We start from the raw sequence: 22,840 nt of genomic DNA, 5'->3' as shown, positions 1-22,840 counted from the left end.
TAAGAAGAAGGAAATATGAGGCTGATATCAAGAAAAAGACGGAAGAAGCAGCTCTAAAAATTCACCACAAGTATGAAACTCATCTCAAGAGAGAACGAAGTGCCGAGCGGCGAGTAAGGAAGTTGAGGAATCGTAGTGTTAGTACTGAAATCGATTCTTCGCAGGAACTATGAACTTCAATTTCAGCCCATTATTCCTAAGCAATTTGGGTTTATCAATAGGGCATGACTTGTATTAACCCGGACTTGATGAAATAAAAATTGTGGAACTAATTTGCCTATGACCCAGACTGTCGTTCAATATGCAAATGAAATCCCGTTTGGCTTTTTTCAACGCAAATATTTACTGAGCGAGTTTTCTTTGAAGCTCCGCTTTTGCTTCTTGGAATATCTTTTTTCTTGTTTCCTCGGATAGATCTTTGACGATTGTTTTTTTATTTCTGATGCCGGACTTAAGCTTCTCATATTTCTCCTCCTCGGCCAGAATAATCGAGAATTCGACGTCGTCTATCTTTCTATCGCGCAATGCCTTAGAAACAAGGTCAGTAATTGTATTTACTTTTGCCCTAGACAGAGCTATTGTTGTGTCGTGCTTTGATATCTTGCCGGATAATTTTTTCATGACGCCTGTAGTAACGGCCGAGATAATGCCGCAGGCGGCTCCGACGGCAGCCAAGGGAACCCCAACAATTACTCCCGGCCCCGTAAGTGAAGTTGCAACCCCTGAGCCTGTTAAAGCAACGGATATTTTGGAGATCAAGCGCACAAAGAATACCAGTGTGCGAGTGACGGTGATAAGATAAACTGCTACATCTTCGTGGTTAGCGACGCGCAGCCAAGCGTAGAAATGAATCAGCTAAAGAGCGTTGCCTATTAAAATATTTGGCTAATATACCATGTTACGCAACTTCTGCAAAGACGACACGACACTGCAATGCATAGTGCAAGGCGAAACCCTGTACTTCAAAGCAAAGGAGGTGGCCCTGGCGTTGGAATACGAACGCCCAAAAAATGCTATTAGAGTCCATGTGTGAGAAATATCAGAAAAGATGGGTTGACCTACAAGGGGCCCCAAATCAGGGCCCTTCTACTATCCACCCACATTCCGTGTATATTTCGGAACCTGGCCTTTATGAGTTAATATTCAATTCTAAGTTACCCAAGGCAAAGGAATTTCGCGATTGGGTATTTGAAGAAGTCTTACCGGCACTACGCAAAACAGGTAAATTCATGGTAGAAAAGCGATTCGATAGTTCAAATAAGTTAGTATTCAAGATAGAAAATGAATTTGACCTGCATAAGAAAGTCTTAGATTACATGAGGAAATACTACCCTGATTTACTGGTGGTTGCCGGCTTAGGAGAACTGCAAGACACCGCAGATAAGAGAATCAAGGGCTGGCAGAAAGGATATCAAAAAGGGCAACCAGATCTGACGATTCTTAATGCCCATAAGAAATACAATGGCTTCTGCTTAGAGTTAAAGACACTCAAAGGGAATGGGGTATTATCCGACGCACAAAGAAAGGTCTTAGACAACTACGAAAAGAATAATTTTAAAGTAATAATTAACAATGATTACGACGAGATTTGTAGAAGCATCATGAAATATTCTCAGGGTCTTAGACTGCCCTGCCGGCGCTGCTGCAAGAAGTTCAAGTCCGCAGACACCTTAGACGTACACCATAAAAAATTTCATAAGATATATGAATAAAGACAAATTTAATGCGCTTAAGTTAGTACAGACACACTGGAGGGAGCTGACGGTAGGGGAAATCTACGAGATAAAAAATTACGTAGTCTTCGAAGACATTGACCGTCTGAGGTTAGTCCTAAAAGGCGATAAAAAAACATACTGCCTTTGGGCACCTGATAGGATAAGGTACGCCATCGAATGGCAGGATGTTACCCATATCATGAGCCATGGTAAAAAAGACGGTAAGTGGGCATTTGACGTAGTTAAGTATGAGCCGGAGAGTCCTTTACATTCTTAGGCAGGGCGTCCGCCATCGTCCTACAGGCCTTTGGGTCGCACCAGTGGTCGTCAAAGGCTTCTTTTATAAGAAAGTACTGCCGCAATGAAGGCAGTCGTATTTTTTTCGGGTCTTAGGTTTGGGAGGTCTCAAACATTCCGCTGGGAGTTCGCATGTGATGCAGTCCATATATTATGATGGGGAAACCATCTCAAAATGGCTTGTTAAAGGAGGTCGGAAACTGTCTTAGGATACCATGTTGAATGTTGTTATTTGGTTAGGATATTGTTAAAGGAGGTCGGAAACTGTCTTATGACAACATGTTAAATGTTATTATTTGGTTAGGATATTGTTAAATGTTGTCATAAGACAGTTTGGAATATCCTCCTCTTCCCTTATGCATCCACACTTCTTACACTGCTACCTCCAATATTCCCTTCTTTCCCAAGGAACCCCCTCGGCTACGTCAAAGAATGGAAATGTCTTACTTAGCTTCTTCAAATGATTGATCCTATCCCTTATGTATTCGTCTTTATGCTTACAACGGCTTACGGATATCCCCGCATTCATAGCAATCTACCCCTTCCAAGTCATAATTCTTTGCAAGTCTTTGGTATTGTTTTTCATGTATCTTCTTATGAGTTTGAAGACGTTGGTGGGTACTAAGGACCTTACCGCAGTCATTACACTGGGTAGTAATTTCCTTATGACAAACGCCCTTCTTAACCGGCATGGTACTGCAGCTTTTGAAGAGTGCTGAACTCCTTATTGCAGTCCTTACAAACCTTACTAATTGCCTTCTTTGTGCATACGCCACACTGCTGTGAATCTAAGAACTTCAACTTACCTACAGTCACAGACATGTACTTCTCTTTATTGTTGGGGATACACTTTACTTCAGACCCATCAGTTCCCTGTAGTAGAAGATGGCTGTCATAACCCCTAAGGTTATGAAAGAAGACTGGGATCTCCATTTCTGGATCTACTTTGAAGTTTATATTGCATTTCCAATGTGCTGCTCCTCTGTATTTACCCGTGATGTGGCAGTGATCTCTAACCTTATCCATGTAGAAATCCTCAACAAGGGCTTTGTGGCAGTGGATGCAGTGGGTAGAAGGCTTGTCTGGCTTTTCTCCCTTCTTTGCGTACTTGCCACACTTAAAATGAGCTTTTCCTAGATACTTTCCTTCCCCATCCCACGCCTTCTTGGCTTGCCTTCCAAACTGAAGAAGCGTCTGTTGGCAGATGTGGCATTTCTTTGCCTTGGCAAAAGCCTCCTGGTTCTCTTTGGTAAATACCATCTTCTTTGGATTCTTCAGCTTTTCTCTTATGACTTCCTCCTCTTCAAGTAATGCATCAAGAAACCTCCTAGCTGCATCGGGACCACGGTAGATCACAGGAGGATCTGCTTTCCCATCAGATCTGACTACTATGTAACCAAAGGAGCAGACCTCATGTAATCCTAGCTTATCTGTAGCACCGCTGTTTCTTTCTTCTTTCGTTATCAGTGCTTCAAAGTCCGCGTATATGACATAAGGCACCCACATCTGCTTCTGGTGGTCTGAATAGGAAAGGGTCTTATCTACAGGCATCTGTATTCTCTGTGCCACCTCTTCTACTCCGCGACATATCTCATCGTGTGCTTTTAGGGCCTTAACACTGGTAAATGATAATAAACAGCAATCACAGAAGTACTTCTTACCTCTGTGCTTCGTATGTCTGTAAAACAGTCTGCTAATATGCTTAACCCAGGAGTAATGCCCGCCGTAGTAAAAGAGGTGTATCCTTTCTCCTCTGTTTTTCGATATTACCAGCGGCACTATTGTCTGATCCCTGACACCGTCAATAGCTAAGTCGTTTTCCTGCTCAAATATCGGTATATCCATCAGCTGCATGGGAAACTCCACACCATCCCATTCTAAATTATCCGTTGGGTACTTGCTTGGTCTGCAGGAATCCTTATCTGCTGGGTACAGTGCGGATCGTATTGCCCACATAAAGCATAGATTATCGTTGCTTTTACATTGACTATGGCTTTCTTTCTCTCTATCCAAATAGGTAGTGGCACGTAACTACCTCCTCGTATAGGCACGTACCTTGCCGTACTAATGTCTAATCCTTCTACCTCCTCTATTACCCAGCCTGATCCTTCCCGCGTATAGTTGGAAAGAGACTCGGTAATTGCCTCCAATACACTGCTAAGTGACTGTCTTAGGTCGGTTGATTCTAATATAATCAGCGACTTTGATCGCAGCATTGCTGTCGTAATGACATCATCCTTTACTAATCTTACTAATCTGAACCATTATGCTTGATTTCAGTGCACCCAGCTCCTTCAGCCCTTCCAATAGCGTTCTTTTCATCTTGTTTTCCGACTTCATCCAAAACTGCCTGACGTCAATATCACCGTTTCCGGGTATCGACACCGTCTTAAAGTTGCTTTGGGATTCCATATATAATAGGAAATATCTTTTACCTAATACCAGGTCCTCTTTATGTCATCGTAATCGTTCTCACAGTCATAACAATGCCAATACAGCTTGACCTTAGTAGGAAAAGACTTACCACAGGGGCAATCATAACTGTCCTTACACTTTGTCTTTTTCATCTTTAAATGCTTCTTGAGATCTGCCTCCCTCTTAAATGTTCTACCACATTCTTCGCAATACATATATATTTAGATGATATTTTGGACTCTTTCCATTACCAAAACAGTCGGTATCGCTCGGTGAATACGTGAATCACTACTTTACGCAGGTGATCCTGGGGTCGGAGGTGCGCTGATGCCCCCAACCCCTATACTCAGTCGGTATCGCTCGGTGAATACGTGAATCACTACTTTACGCAGATGATCCTGGGGTCGGAGGTGCGCTGATACCCCCAACCCCTATACTACTCAAGCGGAAGGGGAATATCTTTATTTACAGTGATTTAAATGAATCTCCCTACGTTGACGAGGCTGTTTACATCATAACACGTAGTAAAATATTATAACGATATAATTTTAAACTTGAATACAACTTGTACAGAGTTTTGCGCGCTGTGAATGATTGAGTGATCAGTAATTTTGAAGTACTCTTGATGTCATGGTGTTTTCCTAGTTCTGCAGCATTAACTACAATATTACAATATAGACAACTTCCCAACCCTTGAAAATACCAATACCTCTCTATTAGGTAGGCATGTCTGTGTGGGAGGTATGGATATTTTCTAGAATTGCACAATATGCCCTCCTCAGACCCTCCCCACCCCTTGGAAATCCCAATCCCCCCTGTGGGGGAGGTATGGGTAATTTTGGATCTACACAATACATCCTCTCTACTCTTAGAAATTTCAATCCCTCTGCATCAGCAGTTATGTACATGGTTGAACATATACTTTCTTCACAGTAATGACAGGTCTTATTAGAGTGCACGCACTAAATCCGTGAACATTAAATAGTACTAATTAGTACTATTTCATACAGAATCCTTTGTTTTCTATTGTTTATTTATCACTATTTAGTACTAAAAGTTAGTATTTGTTTCACAGGTTTAGTGTGTGCACTCTAACTTAGAAAAGTCACAAAGCTTTACAAAAAGTCTTGTTTGGTCATATGAAGCAGGCCCGTCACTAGGGGTGGCCTAAAGGTTCATAGTACGAAAATGAAATAATGTTTAAGCTCTATTTTTTTGTTTTTCAAGAAATGGCACAACTAAGATTGGTAGAAAACCGAACCTCCCCTTTCAAGGTTCTAGCGACAAGCCTATGGTGGATATATCAATAGTATATGATTCTACTGAAGAGTTACTTGTAGCAGACAATATATTTCCCTAAATCTAACAAGTATTTCTCTAACTCGTAACCACTTGAGCAATAGGGCCAAACCAACACCGGTTTGACGAGTCTTTCATAAGAATGATGCAAAATTCTATTTCTTTAAAGATTTCCTTATTAAAGCCAATCTCTGCAAAAATAAAAATAAAAGAATGGTCAATGCTTAGCAAAAGTACTTTAATAATTATATTGTCTAGTTATTTGTCACATTGGTGCATGCGTGCATGCACAATAACCTGCATATGCACACATACATCTATTTCATTTTCATAGTGGGAGGCGTGGCGGTGCCTCTCATTAATGCAACCCGGGTTCCAGTCCTGCTGGGCTCAGTGTGATGTAAGTAGAGTTGCTTGTTGGTTCTCTCCTGTGCTTCAAGGGTTATTCTCCAGGTTCTCTGGTTTTCCTCCCTCCGCAATAATCAAGTCTTAACCAATCCAATCATGGAATGAGGCCCACAGGTTTGTTAGCCACTGGCTATTACAGTAAGACTACTCCAACCAAGACCACCTCAACAAATTTTGTTTGGCTTATTCGTAGAAAATTTGTTTGAGTGGCCTTGGTTGGAGTAGTCTCACTGTAATTGCTACACTTGTAAAAACAAGGACGTTGTTCTATAGAAGGCAGCCAATCAGATTGCTTTATAATAATTATTATTGTGGCTATGTTTACTTATAACATTATTTGGATCATGAATTACTAATGATAATACAGGTATAATCGTAGAGCTTTCCTATTCAGAACAAAAAGAATACTCATACCTGTTTGTGAGCTTCTGTAGTGGCTGCCTTCTTGTACGGCCTAAGCTCATCTGCACCAAATCCTGGAATCCACATATTCCAACATCGTTCTGAACAGAAAGAAAAACATTCAAGAAAAATTCACAAGACATTACTCATAGTAACAGACCCTTCTAGTCAATTTCCCATTTCAGATCCCGTCACTCCCTTGAGTATTATTCGGTGCTCTGATGGGCCGACTTGGACAGAGTGCGAGGGTTTCTATATATATATATTTCTATATTTTATGTTTGAAAATTCATTGTAAAGCGTTATAGAGTGTAATATATAACGCTATAGAAATTCATTAAATTATTATTATTATTATTACTATTATTGTTATTATTATTATTATTATTGTTATTATTATTATTGTTATTATTATTATTATTATTATTTCTTTGTTGACAAATAATACCTAAGTGAAGCTGTACATCTTTGACTTCTAATGTGTTTGACTTGCGATGTTTGGCTATCTGGCATGATGCATTAACAACATTCTCAATAAAATCATCAGCAATTTGCAAGAGAAGCTGCAACAAAACAAGCATTTTCTATCAGTAAAAAATCTACTGCCATTGTCATAAACATGCAAACTCGGTAGCTGCAAGCTGCACACTGAAATTTGGTTTTTTGCTGCCGTCAATTAAACCTAATCAGTCCGTACCTTTCATATTTTTGGCTGGTGGCAGTGAAAAACCAAATGGACAAATCAAGACTACAAAATTGGCATTTGCTAGCCAAGCGCCTCTTAAGGCCAGTCCTCAACAAGTCGCATTGACTGGACACATTTTGATAAGTCCAATGTGAGCAGTCATCATGACCAGCAACTGTTATTTTTAGCCCTAAACATCACCCAAAATGGTAATGTCTGTAACATTGCATCCACAAAACCTCCAAAAAGCCACCCAAACTCTATGTATTTTGTAGTTGTTTGATCGATGATGATGATGGTGATGATAATGGATGATGATTGTGATGATGACAGTGATGAGGATAGTGATAATGATGGTGATGATGATGATGATTGTGATGATGATAGTGATGACAATAGTGATAATGATGGTGATGATGATGATGATGGTGATGATGATGATGGTGATAATGGTGATGATAATGGTGATGATCATGATGGTGATGATGAAGATGATGGTGATATTGGTGATGATCATGATGATAATAAACTTTAATAAAGTCTCAAATCTTATAGCTTGGCACAGGTACTGATGACGATTAGTTACTCTAGCTTACATCTTCTACATCATCATCCATTTGTTCCTGGGGATCTATTTCATGTAGTAGTTCTTGTATTCTTCTCTTGGTTAGTGGCTGCTGTGGTTGTGGGCTGGATGTTTCAACCCTATTCGTTATTCCTGGTGATGATAATCATCATCATTAATACAACAGTACACTGATTGAATTGAAATATGCCAACCAATTAGAATAACTATTGTTCTAGAATGACTAGCCCCTCTTTCCTTTGAAAATGTTTTTATGTTTCAGTCCCAAACAATATTTACTCAAATTAGATTGGATGGATGATGGATGGAAGAGAGGGAGTGTAGGGCATGCATGCAGGAAGGTATAACTGGAATGTACAGATACGGTAGATAATGGAGCAATGTTTGGATGGATGGATGGTTGGATCCATAGGTCAGTGGATGGATGGAAGGGAGAGTAAGGCATGCATTCAGGAAGTGATAGCTAGAAGACAATACCCACCTCCGTGAGAGACAAGAGACTTGGGTACAGAAACAGTGGATGATGGAGCAATGTTTGGTATAACTCCTGAGGTATTGGGTTGTGTGGTAGAAATAGCAGCACTACTCTGAATCTTGTTTGGTGCAAGTCTCTGTATTGGAACTGCTTGTGTTGTGCCTGGTTGGGTAACTATCTTGACTCCTGGTTGAGTACCAACTGATTTAAAAATAAATTATCACTTAATAACATGTTTTGTTTTTGTTTTCTCAACATATATCTAGTTTAAAACATATATAAAGTTTAAAACATTGAATTATAAGAAAAAAAGGTAAAAAAGGGTTAATTAAAGTCAGGGTACAGCTAAACCATGGAACAAGCTTATCTAAATAAGAGAATGGCTAACTCAGATTGAACCCTGAAATAACCTCTGGGATGATCTAAGTCAGGGTATGGCTAACTCACAGATCAAACCCTGAAACAACCTCTGGTGTGATGTAAGTCAGGGCATGGCTAACTCACAGATCGAACTCTGAAACAACCTCTGGTCTGATCTAAGTCAGGGCATGGCTAACTCAAACTGAACCCTGAAACAACCTCTGGTCTGATCTAAATCAGGGCATGCAATCTCACAGATTGAACCCTCAAACAACCAACCCTCTGTGCTCTTGCATTCTGTTACCTTGCATTCGGTTACCTTGTGTTGACTTGATTCCAGCAGGTGTTACACCAACAGGCGTGGGAGATCCAGTCACAACCCTTTGTCCAGGTGCTAAATGAGTCTGTCCAGTTGCTGGTGTCACAACTTTTACCTGGCCTTGGGCAACCTGCTGTTGTTGGGTGACGGCTGCCGAGGTGCCTCCTACTGTGACTGGTGAGGTAATTTGAACTAATGGGAAAGAAAATGGGAAAGATTTGGGAAAGAAAGAAGAAAACAAAATGAGAATGAAATGAAATTGAAACTTTTTCTTGCTGTTGCTAAAAGATAAATAACAAGTAGTCTGGGATATTCATGGTAGCTATCCTAAGATCATCATAGATATCACTACCACTATCTCCCTCTCCACATACACCATCAAATATCAACACTAACACCACCACCATCATCATCACCATTTATCATTTACCCCAAACATCATCATTATCATGACTAACACAACCATGATCATCATTATTATCAATACCATCATCACCATCACCAGCATTATCATGTTTATCACCATCATCATGATAAATAATTATCATCAACAATTTCATCACCATCGTTATCAACCGCTATTGTCATGATCAATCGATATCATCAACATTGTCATCATTATCATCATCATGATAACAAACCATCACTACCACGATGATCAATCATCATCATCATCATCACTATCACCATCACAACTATCATCATTCACACCCCACCTGTGTGAGGTTGTCCATGTGCTTGTGCATGACTCAACACTTGAGCCTGGATCTGCTGAATCTGTTCTGCAGTCAAATTAGTTGAACTTGAGACCTGAATCGTCGTTGGGATAGTGGATCCCTGTGGTAAGATTGTGACGGTAGTTGTGACAGGCAAATTTCCTGGGACAGCAGGTCGTGCCCCCTGATTGGACGCCACTGCAGGGACAATTCTTTGTACAGTTTGTTGGGTAGCTGCTGCTTGTTGAATCGCTCCTGGAATTTTTTGTCCTGCCATGCTGGCCTGTGCAAGATTGGATGCTGGATTCTGTGTGGTTACTATAACCTGAAAAAGTAGCACAGCAGAAAGCAGAATCAATATTTACTATTCAATTACCATCTGTCTTTGACTTTACATATACAGCTTCAACAAATAAGGGGAGTTTTCTTTCTTGTTTTGATAGTAATGTGTGTGTATGTGCATTGAGAGAGGAGTAAAGGAAGAGCAGAGGCTTCTATATAACTAGTTTATTGTTGCCATAAAACTATAAATTCTGGACAAAGGAGTATCATATCTTTTATGCTGGGCTAAGTGATGTGTGTACAGTGTGTTTTGTGGTGGGGGGTGGGGTGAGGAGAGGGTAGGATAATGGAGAGAATTTAAGAGTAATAGACCTATCCCGGATTCGCTTGACTGACCACGAAACAATGGTTTGAAGTTGAGACTGGACTTGATTCTTTTATTCATCAAGTTTAACCTCCGCTTGAAACCATTATATCGTAATCAGTCAAGCGAATTCAGGAAAGGCCTATTGGCCTAGTCTATTAGTATAAATCCTTGACTAAGGAGTATCATATCTTTTTGTACGTAATGTGGGGGAGGGGAAGAAGGAGGAGGATTTAAACATAACTGGCTTAAGCCTGGTGTACAATTTCACACATGTGATTGGGGAGAGTACTTTGAGTCAGTACCATTAGTTTCACTGAAATACAAAATTCCATTCAATTCTATTTCTTTCCACTTTACTATTTTCTATTGATTTTCTTTTTTTTCACTTTTTATTTTTATGCCTTTCTTTTGAATACTATAAACCACATTTACCTCTCCTTGAGATTTTAATAGCTTTGCATAAATCAATTGAAGTTTTTCCAGTTCTTGAGCTTGTTCTGGTGTGATGGGCCCTGGTCCAAAATTCTGAAGGAAAAAAAAGGAGAGAAATAATGTTACGAAAAATACGCTTTTTTTACTCCTTTTTTATCTCTAAAAATAAATGCACTCTTCATAACTAATGGTTAATAGAAACCACTTTATTCGAAGTTTTACTTAAAGCATCCTATCAGGCACAATAAAACTGCTTTGGAAGATTTTCTTTTGACAATTTTTAGAGCGAAAGAACGAAAAAAAATGAGTTTTTCACCTGAATTCTTTTAGAAACTTCTTGTAACATTTCCTCGACAGATTTCCGCTGCATGAAGCTACCGCTCGTCACAGGGATACCTGGTTGTTGTGACTGCAAGAAAGTTGAGAAAAAGCTTTAGTTTTAAGCGGAAATATGGTCCAAAAATCCATTTTTCTTGAAGAACAAAAAACTTGTTACTTACCGCCATATTGAAAACCCAAGGCCGGGACACCAAGCCAATAGCTTGGACACAGGAAGCCCAAAAATTACACGATAATTGGTACAAAATGATTGCAATAAAAAATTCCTTTAGTAAAAATTTATAATTTACTTGCATTATTTCATTATTTCATTTTTCTAGAAACTCTCTTAGTCTGATTTCAATTCGTTTTAAACTCAAATGTTTTCCCCTTTTGGGGAAATTTATTTTGGGGTACCTGTGGTTTGGAAGCCGGAACATCCGCCATTTTTATTTTGTGGTGTGAACAGAGTTCAGTTCAGAGTTTCGATAATTTAGAATAAACAAACTCATTTTTCTTATCTAAATGTCGCGACAAACCTCTGTTCGATCCGACACAAAGAAAGTGGTATGTACCTTGTTAACTTTAACACATTTGGCTAGTTTTTTTTCTTAATTTTTAAGCTCATGTTTTGATGTTTTTCGTGTGTTGATATTTTCAGAGTGCAGAGTTATTCACACTAACCTATGGATCTCTCGTCGCTCAGCTCGTGAAAGACTATGAAAGCGCACCAGAGGTCAATAAACAGTTGAATAAAATGTACGTAAGTTTTCGGGTTTTTCACATTTGATAACGAGGAACATTCCTTTTTTTACCATCTTTTGTATATATGTTGGCCTGCATTCTCAAGGAGGAATTTTTTAGGATTTGTGAAAAATTATGTTATGTGGAAATGTTATCGTAAACTACTGATCATTCCCCACTCACCACTTATCATCACCCTACCCACCACTGATCATCACCCTACCCACCACTGATCATCACCCTACCCACCACTGATCATCACCCTACCCACCACTGATCATCACCCTACCCACCACTGATCATCACCCTACCCATCACTGATCATCACCCTACCCACCACTGATCATCACCCTACACACCACTGATCATCACCCTACACACCACTGATCATCACCCTACACACCACTGATCATCACCCTACCCACCACTGATCATCACCCTACCCACCACTGATCATCACCCTACACACCACTGATCATCACCCTACACACCACTGATCATCACCCTACACACCACTGATCATCACCCTACACACCACTGATCATCACCCTACCCACCACTGATCATCACCCTACACACCACTGATCATCACCCTACCCACCACTGATCATCACCCTACCCACCATTGATCATTTAACCAATTTTTTTTCAATTCAGGGGTTATAACATTGGAGTAAGATTAATAGAGGACTTTCTAGCAAGGTCTAACAATATGGGTAGATGTCATGATCTTAAGGAAACTGCAGATGTTATAGCAAAGGTAAGAATGTAAACTTTATAATCATAATCACATCTTTATTTACTGCTATTTTCACAAACATGCAAACTCTGTAGCTGCAACTGCAAGCTAAAATTTGTTTTTTTTCATCACTGCTGCCAGTCAAAAATATAAAAAACAGCAGCGAAAATCTAAATTTCAGCATGGAGCTTTCATCTAGCGAGTTTTCATGTTAATAAAAATAGCAATAATAGTAATGACTTCTTTGTTCTTTGCCAGAATGGTTTCAAGATGTTCCTTGGAGTGACCCCAGTAGTTACAAACTGGAGTGCCGCAGCAGATGAGTTCTCTCTTATCCTGGACAATAATCCACTAGCAGACTTTGTGGAAGTTCCAGATGGCCTTGAGGGCTTGCTGTATTCTAACATCTTATGTGGAGTATTAAAAGGAGCTCTAGAAATGGTTAGTAATGCTGATTTAATGTTGATGGTTAGTAATGAGAGTGGCACTTTTGTTGTTGCTATGCTTGAACCAATAAAAACGTGTGTTAAAATTTTGATAAAGAGAAAGTTTATTCTTTTCTGAACGATTTTTCTTTCCACTGTTTTGGTATTTATCCAATACTTTTTTGCAGTACTGAGCATTTTTCACAGCAACCTTCATATCTCGATAATTTGGTCCAGGCCCTTCAGGGAAGAGAGTACATTGCACTCGGGCACTCACATTGTTGAGAGGCGAGCACTCTCACAGCTATGCCTACAGCTACATCTGCATATTTTTTTCTAATATGATTTAACTTTGCATTGCTTCCTAACTTTAATTTAAGTAAATATAAAAAGGCTGGGGGACAACTAGAAAACGTCACTGTTAATTTGTCCTCCAGACTCAAATATCTCAACTAATCTCTATTCTCAGTCTGTATTGTCATATGCACAAATGATATGAATAGAAATTAGTGTAATTTTCCTTATCCCTTTATTATAGATATTTATTATACATTTATATTGAATTTAAATTTCTCTATATTGTTACCAAATGTAATTAATATTTAAGAGCAATAAACTTCTGTTATGTTCTGTTCTGTTCTACACCACCACTCACTTCAAAACATCTGGATGCAACAGTGTGTTTAATGTTTTTCTCTGAAAAGCAGTCTCATCTGGCATACTTTGTCACTCATCAAAAGGTTTTTTTTCAAGCTAAATTTTGCGGGGGATTAAAACTCGAGTCCTCCATGAACTCATCGTTGTTGTATGACTTTGTTTTTCAAGGTTCAGATGGAAGTTGATGTATGGTTTGTACAAGATGCCCTCAGAGGGGATGATACCACTGAAATAAGAGTCAAGTTTATAAAAAAACTAGAAGATGCTTTACCAGCTGGGGAAGATTAATTTTTGGGCTGTAAATTACTTTAAAGACCAAGTTAGTGTCATAGTTAGGGCTGGAGTCCAAATACAGCTATTTCACAAAAGTTTTGTGAAAGTATTGTTGCATGTTGCATATTGCAAAGCAAGCCTTTTATGCACTATGCGTGATGTAAATGCAATCAGCAATGTTGAATTTTCGAAAACTTTGTCTGGACGTTTTTCAGGTATATTCTCTTTAATCTGTGATATTTACATATAATCCACATTTCAAGCTTGGTATGCAATATGCTACAAAATTTTCACCAACTGTTTTTTGAAATAACTTTATATGATATATGATAGATGAGGCGGTAAGCTGCGTGGGATGGGCTCGGAAATCATATAAGCGTAATAGGTAAATTACGAGCCTTGCATGAAACGACTGAAGAAGAGTACCAATGGGCCTTTCACAACTTCAAGTCGCGTAAAAAAATAGATGAGTATTTCATCTGATTTTCCCCAATAAGTAGGTCATAAATATTTTGATTTCAGGTAGTATTGCGATTTTCCTATAAGTTTGACTGGGAGAGAGCTGCCAATTATGAACCTGAAGTTGTCGGCTAAGAATTTCCTCACAATATGAGAATCACAATACAAAATCTACTGTGATTTTAAGTAGCCAATATGGATTTATACTGATGGCGAAAAGTATATCAAGGCCTATCATTGCCATATATTACATTGATGTATATAACAATAACACGTCTGTTGAGATTAAATCTATCAATTTATTACAATTTATTGATATTATTCATAATCATTAAGAAGATGCCAAGCAATAATAACAAGCCATAAGACTGTCTTGGTGGCCAATGAGAACCATTATTATGGCTGTATCTTATTAAACCTTATTAGTCATGAATGATAAAATTCTTACGAGGCAGCCATGCCATAAGGAACAAACAATGCAATGATTTTCGTTTCCCCAAGGAAACTTCTATTGTTTTGTGTCTTTTTTGTCATACAATGAAGCTGTCATGAAACAACTTGACTCTTTCTTGGGTGTCGCAAGGCACCTGAAGCATAAAGATAACTAAACCAATAGCAAAGAAAAATGAATTTGGAGCTTAACAATGACCTGCAAAACAAAACGTCTAATCCAGAGACATAAAATAAAGCTTGCTACACCAAGAAAGACCTAACAACAACTCTATTGTGTAGCTCCAGAAATTATCCATACCCTACCACGGACAAATTTTTTAAAGACCCCCTTTGCCCCAAAAATTCCAATTTTCTTCCATACAAACTCTGTAATTTTGTTCTTTCTCCGACCCTTCTACCCCTGGAAATTCCAATATCCTTCCATACAAACTCTGTAATCTTCTTTTTTTCTGCCCCCCCTCCCCCCACCCCCTCAGAAATTTCAAATTCCTCTGTTGTGGGGAAGGGGTATGGATACGTTCTGGAATTACACATTGCCATCACTCACCTAATGTATATAAGCTTCACAAATTACCATTAAGACTATTAGCATTTTCGTTTTATTCTAGAAAAGGTTTAAAGTTACATTAAAGATCAATGTTGAGCAAAACCTAAATCTAAAAAATAAAGTTATTTTCATCGTCACATGATGAAAATTAGCAGTGGCAGTTGAAACAGTGCAGCCCACCTAACTGCCACAATCATGAGACAAATGAATAAGTATAATCCTTGATTTATATCCACAACAGATAATCCTGTTCATTTTATCTAATTTATTTTTATCAAAGAGCAGAGAGTGATTGGTCAGGTATCCCAATCTAGAGGCTCGTGTTGTAAGCTTTCAACACCCGATTAAATTAGAATTTAGATATTGATTTTTTTGGAGGTAAACTGGAGAACAGAGAGAAAAACCCTTCTCAAACGCATTCATAATTCGTGAGGATATTGGGCAGCTTATGCATTAAATTTCTCCAAGGATTATTAATAGTTTAAAAAGCCATATTTAACACTTGAAAGAGTGTTTCACTCACGCCCTCCTCCCTCTGATTTCGGTCCCGGCCAAAAGTGACCTTTGATCCCAGTTTAATTTATGGCGCGAAACCATCTCCAGTTCACTTCCGGCATTGAAACCATCACCAGTTTACTTCCGGTATTAAGTTTTTTGCCAAACGTTTGTGACAGAACTTGATAAAGAGCCTAATATTTGTTACATTGTTGGTTTTTCATGAATAGTTTTTCGCTCATGATACAGATTTCGTTTCGAGTTCATTCAGTGTTTTTTGTACTCGCTTTACGACTGCTTTCCTTGCTCCTCGGATTTCCTTGCTGCCATTGGCTTCGATAGCGTCTAATCCCATCAAAATTCTCATGAGTTTTTCCTCAAGCCAGAGATATTCTTTATTATTTTCTTTGGATCCATTTGGTTCGAAAACTCTTACTTTTTCCACTACATTCTTAAGCTCGTCTTCGATTATTTTGATTTTTGATAATTGAGCATTTTGTTGGCTTTCTAGAGGAACTTCAGCATTTTGTTGGCTTTCTAGAGGAATTTGAGTATGTTGTTGGCTTTCTGGCATTTGAGCATTTTGTTGGCTTTCTTGTGGCATTTGATTTCCTTCAGTTTCTTGTTCACTTTTCGATTTCTCGCTCTGTACATTTCCTTGGCTTTCAACATCTTTTTTCTCATTATTGTCATCAATTTTAGCCTTTCCTTCTTTGTGATCGTTATTCTTTTCCTCTGTAGTATCCACATAACTTTTTATCTCTAATTCAGAATCGTTTTCACTCTCCCTCTTTATCTCATCTTTCTCGTTTTCAGTGACTTCTCCTCTGGCATTTTCTTGCGTGACAGATTCATCTTTAGCTTCATTTTTTTCCAGTTTTTCTTTTTCATCCTTCCCCACTTTTCTCTCTGCTTTTTCATCTTTGCTGACCACCACTGGAATGTCCACAAACTCTCCATCATCTACAATATAAGCTGAACCAGAGCTCGGATTGGAAGATTGCCTTCCAAATTTTCCTTTATTTCTTTCGCCAGAAACAGGAGCTGACGGAGTTTTCGTGACCTTTCCATGATTTTTTCTCGTAACTTCGGGGCTGTGGCGTTTTCCTGTTGTCTTTTCCACATGGAAATTTCCAAATTCTGGTTCCGAAAAATCAAAACTGTCGCTGTCTTCTCTCATCATTCTCTGTATCATCTCATCAAAGTGACCTCGTCTCCTGGACGGACTTTCAAAAAAAAAATCCGAAGGATTCAAGCCTCTTCTAAACGGCCTTTCTTGATGCCTCGGAGGCGAGTGAGATTGAAAATCTCTCTCGCAATACGCGGGGTCCGGAAAATCATTGTGCCGTCTTCGTAAATTTTTCTCGAAAAATCGATTGGTGGCATCTTCGAATTCTTCCTCGATTCTGGGTGTATCGTCGAAACGAAGATGTCGACCATGTCTTGTATCGCCACCCATTGGATCTGAACTTCTTCTCGATTCATTGAAGGTCGTTTCGTAGCCCGGTTCAACAAATATCGGAATTTGACGACTCATGTCTCTATCTTACTCCGTTTTGATCTGTTTTCCGCTCTGTTTTAGACTTTGCCTTTCATATAGCCTAGCACATCAACATTAAAACCCAAAACGTTTTCCACTGACTAAAGATTAACTTGACGATTAAGAGCTCTATTTGTCAAGAAAAACAGCAGAAAGATCTTTCTAGATATGAATGTATGAAGTGCGTTTTTTTTTTCATACCGTAAAAGGTTCGTATGAGATGACATGGATTATTGACCTTCGCAGACAGATTGATTAATGGCAGCATTTAAATATTGCAAATAACAATAGTATGTTGAGCGATGCATGGACTGAGATTTTAGAGGGGCTTATTTTTAAAGAAAAGTTTAAATTTTAAGCTAAAAATTCGGAAAGAAAAATACAATAGACTTGCAAAATCAAGGGTACCGTGTGAAAGAAAAATATATGTAAAAATTGATGGTTGAAAGGGACTTTGTTTACATCCTCTAAAATTTACGATTTCAAGATCAACAAAGTTTTGCCTTGAATAAATGTCGTATCTTATCTTACAATACTTAATTTCATTTTAATTTTTCAAAAATGAGTAAATCTGATCCACATATTTATTTTTTTGGCTTTCACGATATGTCACTATATTTTGAAAAATTATCTTGGAAATTTCAAAATTATATTTTCTATAATATTCCCTTACAGTGACCACAGTAAATCCGTGAAACTTTAGTAATACTAAATAGCACAATTTCATGCAAATTCCATTGTTTTCTATTGTTTAATTAGCACTATTTCGTACTATTTATTAATTAGTGTTTCACGGATAAATTGTTTGCACTCTACATAGTGCACGCACTAAAACCGTGAACATTAAATAGTACATATATGTTATTTACCGGGCAGGAGGTCCGGATAGGGAAAAACTGTGCCCGAGGTCTTGAATATACGGACCGAGGCCGTTAGGCCGAGGTCCGTTTTCAAGACCGAGGGCACAGTTTTTCCTATCCGGACCGACTATAGGACGGTAAATAACTTATTTATTTTTTCCCCGTATTTTTTAAACTTGTTTTTGTAATCGTTTTGTGTTGTCGTTTAGAGGCAAAGGATACCGGACCGCGCGCGCGGGCAGATACTGACAAAATACCGCCCGCTCAAACAGCCAATCAGAACGCACGATTTTTTAGGATACCGGACCGGAAAAAAATAATAATTAGTACTATTTCATGCAGAATCCTTTGTTTTCTATTGTTTAACTATCACTATTTAGTGCTAAAAATTAGTATTTGTTTCACGGATTTAGCCTTTTTATAAATAGTAATTTTATGAACAATATTGTACAACTTTATCAATACGAAATACTAGTAATCACTTTCGCATAAACAAAAGTCACGCGTCTTCAAAGAAAGATCTGAAAATTTCTATGAAAATAGAATATTATCAACAATCTAAACGCTTTATTACTATTTTTTCTTAGAAATAACAAATTTAAAAAAACATTTTGAAATATATATAAACAAAGAAAGATTTAGAAGAGTCTAGAAGCTAGTAGCTCCCATATATATATGAAACTGGAAGCCAAGAAAAAAAGCCTTCCGCTTTTTTAGAATTAAGAAAGTGGCATCTAAATGGCATATTTTCTATGTTTTCTTACCATACCCTTTTTATAAATAGTAAATTTATAAAATGTATTGTGCAACTTTACCAATACAAAATAATAGGAAATTGTAATATTTGTACAAATATTTGATACGTATAAACAACGTGACTTCATTTGAAAGAAAGATCTAGGAGGGTCTAGAACTAGTAGCTAATTTTTAGGTTAAAATTATATATATATACTTTACTTTATTTATCCATTATTAATTGATTAATTAATATATTTTTTCTTTATTGTCTTTTGCATATCGTTTTTTTGATTTTGCTTGTGTATTTCTTAATGCACTTCCCTATTGTAAATCACTAATGTGACATAGGTTTACTGTCGAAAGAAAGAAATATTATTATTATTATTATTATATATGAAACTGGAAGCCAAGAAAAAAAGCATTTCGCTTTTTTAAAATCAAGATTATAAATAGCATATTTTCTATAATGTTTTCTTACCACTAAAAAAGGAAATACATTTTGAAATATATTGTTCAACTTACAAAATATTCGTACAAATATTTCATACGTATAAACAAAGAGCACGTGATTTCATTTGAAAGAAAGATCTAGAAGGGTCTAGAAGCTAGTTAACTTCCATATATATGAAACTGGAAGCCAAGAAAAAAGTCTTTCGCTACCGATTACATATAAATTTTCTCTCGTTATAGCTTTATTAAGAGCTGAGACATCATTTTAGGTGTTTTATCATGTGAAGTGAATGCTGAGTGATTTTTTTGGAGTTCGTGTGTTGTCGAATATTTACTGGAGTGAACTTGCTTGAATATGGGGAAAGATTACTACAAAATTCTTGGAGTTCCTCGCGATGCCAGCGAACAAGACCTCAAGAAAGCCTACAAGAAAATGGCTCTCAAGTACCATCCTGATAAAAACAAAAGTCCAGGAGCAGATGAGAAATTCAAGGACATTGCAGAGGCTTACGAAGTGTTGAGTGACCCTCAGAAACGCGAGGTCTTCGACAAATATGGCGAGGAAGGTTTGAAGGGAACAGGGCCACCTCCTGGCTCTGCAAACTTCCAGGAGTTTCACATGCCCGAAGGATTTACTACTTTTACTTTCCATGGTGATCCTAAAGCTACGTTCTCAAGCGTATTCGGGGATGAAGACCCATTCAAAGGTGAGAGACGCCCAATAATTTCTTCCATTCAAAGCCACTTCCTTTGATATTGCACTTGTGGTTATAGGTTAACTACAAGATCGTACTATAATTTCACCCAATTTCAAAACTTTAGTTTCCCATAGAGTCGAATAACTATTTGTTTGATCGTTGTGTTTACATATTACCTCGCTAAGATTTCAAAGATAATAATATCGTGAGCATTTGCTTTGATTTGATCGCTTTGTTTTGCTGTACGGATAATTTTGCTAATAATTATATCATTTTTTATCCAAATATCTAGCCAATCTACAATTGACTTTTATTTTGCTTTGAGCAAAACTTAAATTTTCATTGTCAATGAACTATTATCTGTACTATAATCAAATTACTGAGGATTTTTTTATTTCAAGATCATTCTCTTGTATAATTTCTAGTTTTCAAATATTTATAATCATTGTTTTTAGTTTTTGGGTTTCCTGTACCAGGCGATTATTCGTTTGTTTATATCAAAAATCTGTGATTATCGTCCTGGAACAAGTGCGAATGCATTATGCATTTTTTGCATTGAGACAAAAATTGGCTGAATGAATTTGCATTATTATTGGAGTTTGAATTTGAATAGAATCCCCCTGATAATTCCTAGTGTAGCATAACATCAAAAGGAAATAAGGAGCTTAATACTAAGACCCGGGGGGGGGGGGGGGGGTTGGGAGTACTCCCATATACATAGCATACGGGGATGATCCACTGAAAAGGGTATGGTTTTTTGAGCTTCTTGTCATAAACAGGGTATGCAATTTCACTCAAATTCCAAGTTCTTCCTGAGTTTCCAGTTATATTCAGGGTTTCTACTTTCATATTGACCGAAACTGGTTACTATGGTCATTAAAAAAAACCGATACGCTAGATGACATGATAATTGAAACAGGAACTCAGTGCAATAAATTATCTCTCTTATCATAAACAGGGTCCACAAATTTGAGTTTTTTTATTGTAAACAGGGTACCCCTTTCAGAATCCCAGCAGAACACCCCTACCCAAATTCTGGCGGAGTACCCCCCCAGGACTAAGACTAATTAGTCTGACCTTTTGTCAGCCTAGTTAAAAGTATGGGCATGTTATACCAGTAACAGTATCAACTGATGACGTCAGAACTCATCCAATCAGATTGCTAAGGCACTGTCAAAAGCATGTTCAAACAGCTTCTGATCGTATAAGGATTAATGTCTCGTGTTATGGTTGGAACAAATCTGTATACTTATTTCAATTATTCAAAATCTATTCTATGAATACACTTGGTCAGCTGTCGAATGTCACCCTCTGAAAATAAAGTTGTCATCATTCATCAGTCTGTTGGCATTCACAACTGCAATTTATTGCTAAAAACGATTTTAATTCTTTTTTTTTTTTAGATTTCTTCAGTGCTTCTTTTGGACAAAGTGGGCCGTCTGGCTTTTCTGGTTTTACAAGCTTTCCAAGCATGGGAGGATTCACCACTCAGTCTACTACTCAAGGAAGGCGCTCCTCATCTTTCGAAGAGCTGCCATCTTTCACCCGAAGAAAGAAAACACAAGATCCACCAATAGAAAAGATTATTCGTGTATCCTACGAAGAACTACTTACTGGAACGCAGAAGAAACTCAAGATAATGAGGAAAGTGCTTAACGCAGATGGGCAAACCACTCGAAATGAAGAAAAGATCTTGACACTAGATGTGAAGAAGGGCTGGAAATCCGGAACAAAGATAACATTTGCCAAGGAAGGAGACCAGAACCCCAACACTATCCCAGCAGATATAATATTCATTATACAAGACAAGGAGCATAAGCACTTCACAAGAGATTCTGATAACAATATTCTGTACACTGCTAAGATATCCCTCCGTGATGCTCTTACAGGCTTTGCTAATGGAGCTAGTGTGCAAGTTCCTACCCTAGACAACAGAACAATCAATATACCCCTGACTGACATCACCAAGCCAGGAACAAGAAAGAGAGTCAAAGGAGAGGGATTGCCCCTGCCGAAAAAACCTGGACAAAGAGCTGACATGCTGGTAACATTTGAAATTGTCTTTCCAACTTATTTGCCACAGGCAAGCTTAGATGCTCTGCGAAGTGCTTTGCCATCTTAATATTATTAGTGTGTTGAAAAATCTAGTTTGAATGTTGTTTTTGTATTAAATTTATTAAATTATTAGGCAAGCCGCTGGATTCATGTAATGATGGGATTCTTCTCATTAGAGGTTGTAAAACTTAGTCCAATTAATGGATCAGTTTTGTAAGTTAAACTTTGATAGTTATTGAAGTAAAAAGAAGGAAAAACAAACAATAGTCTGATGTATTTTTGTTTTATGGTAGAGTGCCAATAATATACCCGTGAAATAGTTAGGATAAAATAGGAGATAGTTAGCGCTTAATTAGACAAGAAATAGGAAGTCAGTGAGGCATGGCAAGGGCATGGGTGTTTACTAGAGTAACAACTCAATAGGCAAATGAATAGATACGAAAATGCTAACGTCAAATTATACGAAGGAAAAGCATGCACAACAAAAAATTGTTTCAGTTTTCGTAAGTGTGTTTAAAAATATTTAAAAATGCGCCCCCTTGAGTAGCACACGTGCACTAGTTTACCCATCACGGCACACCTATTTTAACTAATTAGACTTAGGCAGCCGAAAGTTAGTAATTAGTTAGCT

The 22,840-nt window shown here is 37.8% G+C and overlaps 4 protein-coding genes across 5 annotated transcripts; 2 read left to right on the top strand and 2 right to left on the bottom strand.

Annotated features, from left to right (window-relative positions):
- Positions 1-4,873: 4,873 nt before the first annotated feature.
- LOC116302471 (uncharacterized) lies at positions 4,874-11,276 on the bottom strand. 2 transcript variants are annotated; one of them, XM_031711767.2, is made up of 10 exons: positions 11,259-11,276; positions 11,075-11,167; positions 10,759-10,851; positions 9,678-10,002; positions 8,947-9,153; positions 8,289-8,483; positions 7,818-7,939; positions 6,985-7,099; positions 6,549-6,637; positions 4,874-5,917 (listed from the first exon to the last, which is right to left on the bottom strand). In XM_031711767.2, the coding sequence occupies exons 1-10, from the start codon at positions 11,262-11,264 to the stop codon at positions 5,882-5,884; spliced, it is 1,281 nt and encodes a 426-aa protein (XP_031567627.1). In that variant the 5' UTR covers positions 11,265-11,276; the 3' UTR covers positions 4,874-5,881. The 2 variants fall into 2 exon arrangements, with proteins under 2 accessions (XP_031567627.1, XP_031567628.1); XM_031711768.2 differs by having other exon boundaries at positions 8,962-9,153.
- Positions 11,277-11,513: 237 nt separating this feature from the next.
- On the top strand, positions 11,514-14,681 carry LOC116302466 (trafficking protein particle complex subunit 3-like). The gene is made up of 5 exons (XM_031711762.2): positions 11,514-11,643; positions 11,738-11,835; positions 12,478-12,580; positions 12,818-13,000; positions 13,810-14,681. Exons 1-5 carry the CDS (start codon positions 11,602-11,604, stop codon positions 13,927-13,929), a joined length of 546 nt encoding a protein of 181 aa, XP_031567622.1. The 5' UTR covers positions 11,514-11,601; the 3' UTR covers positions 13,930-14,681.
- A 728-nt stretch (positions 14,682-15,409) lies between these two features.
- LOC116302465 (uncharacterized) lies at positions 15,410-17,586 on the bottom strand. The gene has a single exon (XM_031711760.2). The coding sequence runs from the start codon at positions 17,403-17,405 to the stop codon at positions 16,107-16,109; it is 1,299 nt and encodes a 432-aa protein (XP_031567620.2). The 5' UTR covers positions 17,406-17,586; the 3' UTR covers positions 15,410-16,106.
- A 2,018-nt stretch (positions 17,587-19,604) lies between these two features.
- LOC116302461 (dnaJ homolog subfamily B member 1) lies at positions 19,605-22,490 on the top strand. Its single transcript, XM_031711754.2, has 2 exons — positions 19,605-20,163; positions 21,558-22,490. Exons 1-2 carry the CDS (start codon positions 19,812-19,814, stop codon positions 22,274-22,276), a joined length of 1,071 nt encoding a protein of 356 aa, XP_031567614.1. The 5' UTR covers positions 19,605-19,811; the 3' UTR covers positions 22,277-22,490.
- Positions 22,491-22,840: the final 350 nt, after the last annotated feature.

The sequence above is a fragment of the Actinia tenebrosa genome, unplaced genomic scaffold (genome assembly GCF_029948245.1).
Source record: "Actinia tenebrosa isolate PJP-AT-01 unplaced genomic scaffold, QUT_ActTen_1.0 PGA_scaffold5__44_contigs__length_20552954, whole genome shotgun sequence".
In the NCBI taxonomy this organism is placed as follows: domain Eukaryota; kingdom Metazoa; phylum Cnidaria; class Anthozoa; order Actiniaria; family Actiniidae; genus Actinia; species Actinia tenebrosa.
This window is presented reverse-complemented; position numbering and strand designations above follow the sequence as displayed.

Bases quoted from the DNA above. Each gene is read 5' to 3' on its own strand.
- LOC116302466 (XM_031711762.2), top strand. From the start codon at position 11,602: ATGTCGCGACAAACCTCTGTTCGATCCGACACAAAGAAAGTG. The intron at 11,644-11,737 runs GTATGTACCTTG...TGATATTTTCAG, and splicing joins GATCCGACACAAAGAAAGTG to AGTGCAGAGTTATTCACACT. The intron at 13,001-13,809 runs GTTAGTAATGCT...TTGTTTTTCAAG, and splicing joins TAAAAGGAGCTCTAGAAATG to GTTCAGATGGAAGTTGATGT.
- LOC116302465 (XM_031711760.2), bottom strand. From the start codon at position 17,405: ATGAGTCGTCAAATTCCGATATTTGTTGAACCGGGCTACGAAACGACC.
- LOC116302461 (XM_031711754.2), top strand. From the start codon at position 19,812: ATGGGGAAAGATTACTACAAAATTCTTGGAGTTCCTCGCGATGCCAGC. The intron at 20,164-21,557 runs GTGAGAGACGCC...TTTTTTTTTTAG, and splicing joins GGATGAAGACCCATTCAAAG to ATTTCTTCAGTGCTTCTTTT.
- LOC116302471 (XM_031711767.2), bottom strand. The intron at 10,003-10,758 runs GTAAATGTGGTT...CTACTTTTTCAG, and splicing joins TATTAAAATCTCAAGGAGAG to GTTATAGTAACCACACAGAA. The intron at 7,100-7,817 runs GTAAGCTAGAGT...GTTTTGTTGCAG, and splicing joins TGGATGATGATGTAGAAGAT to CTTCTCTTGCAAATTGCTGA.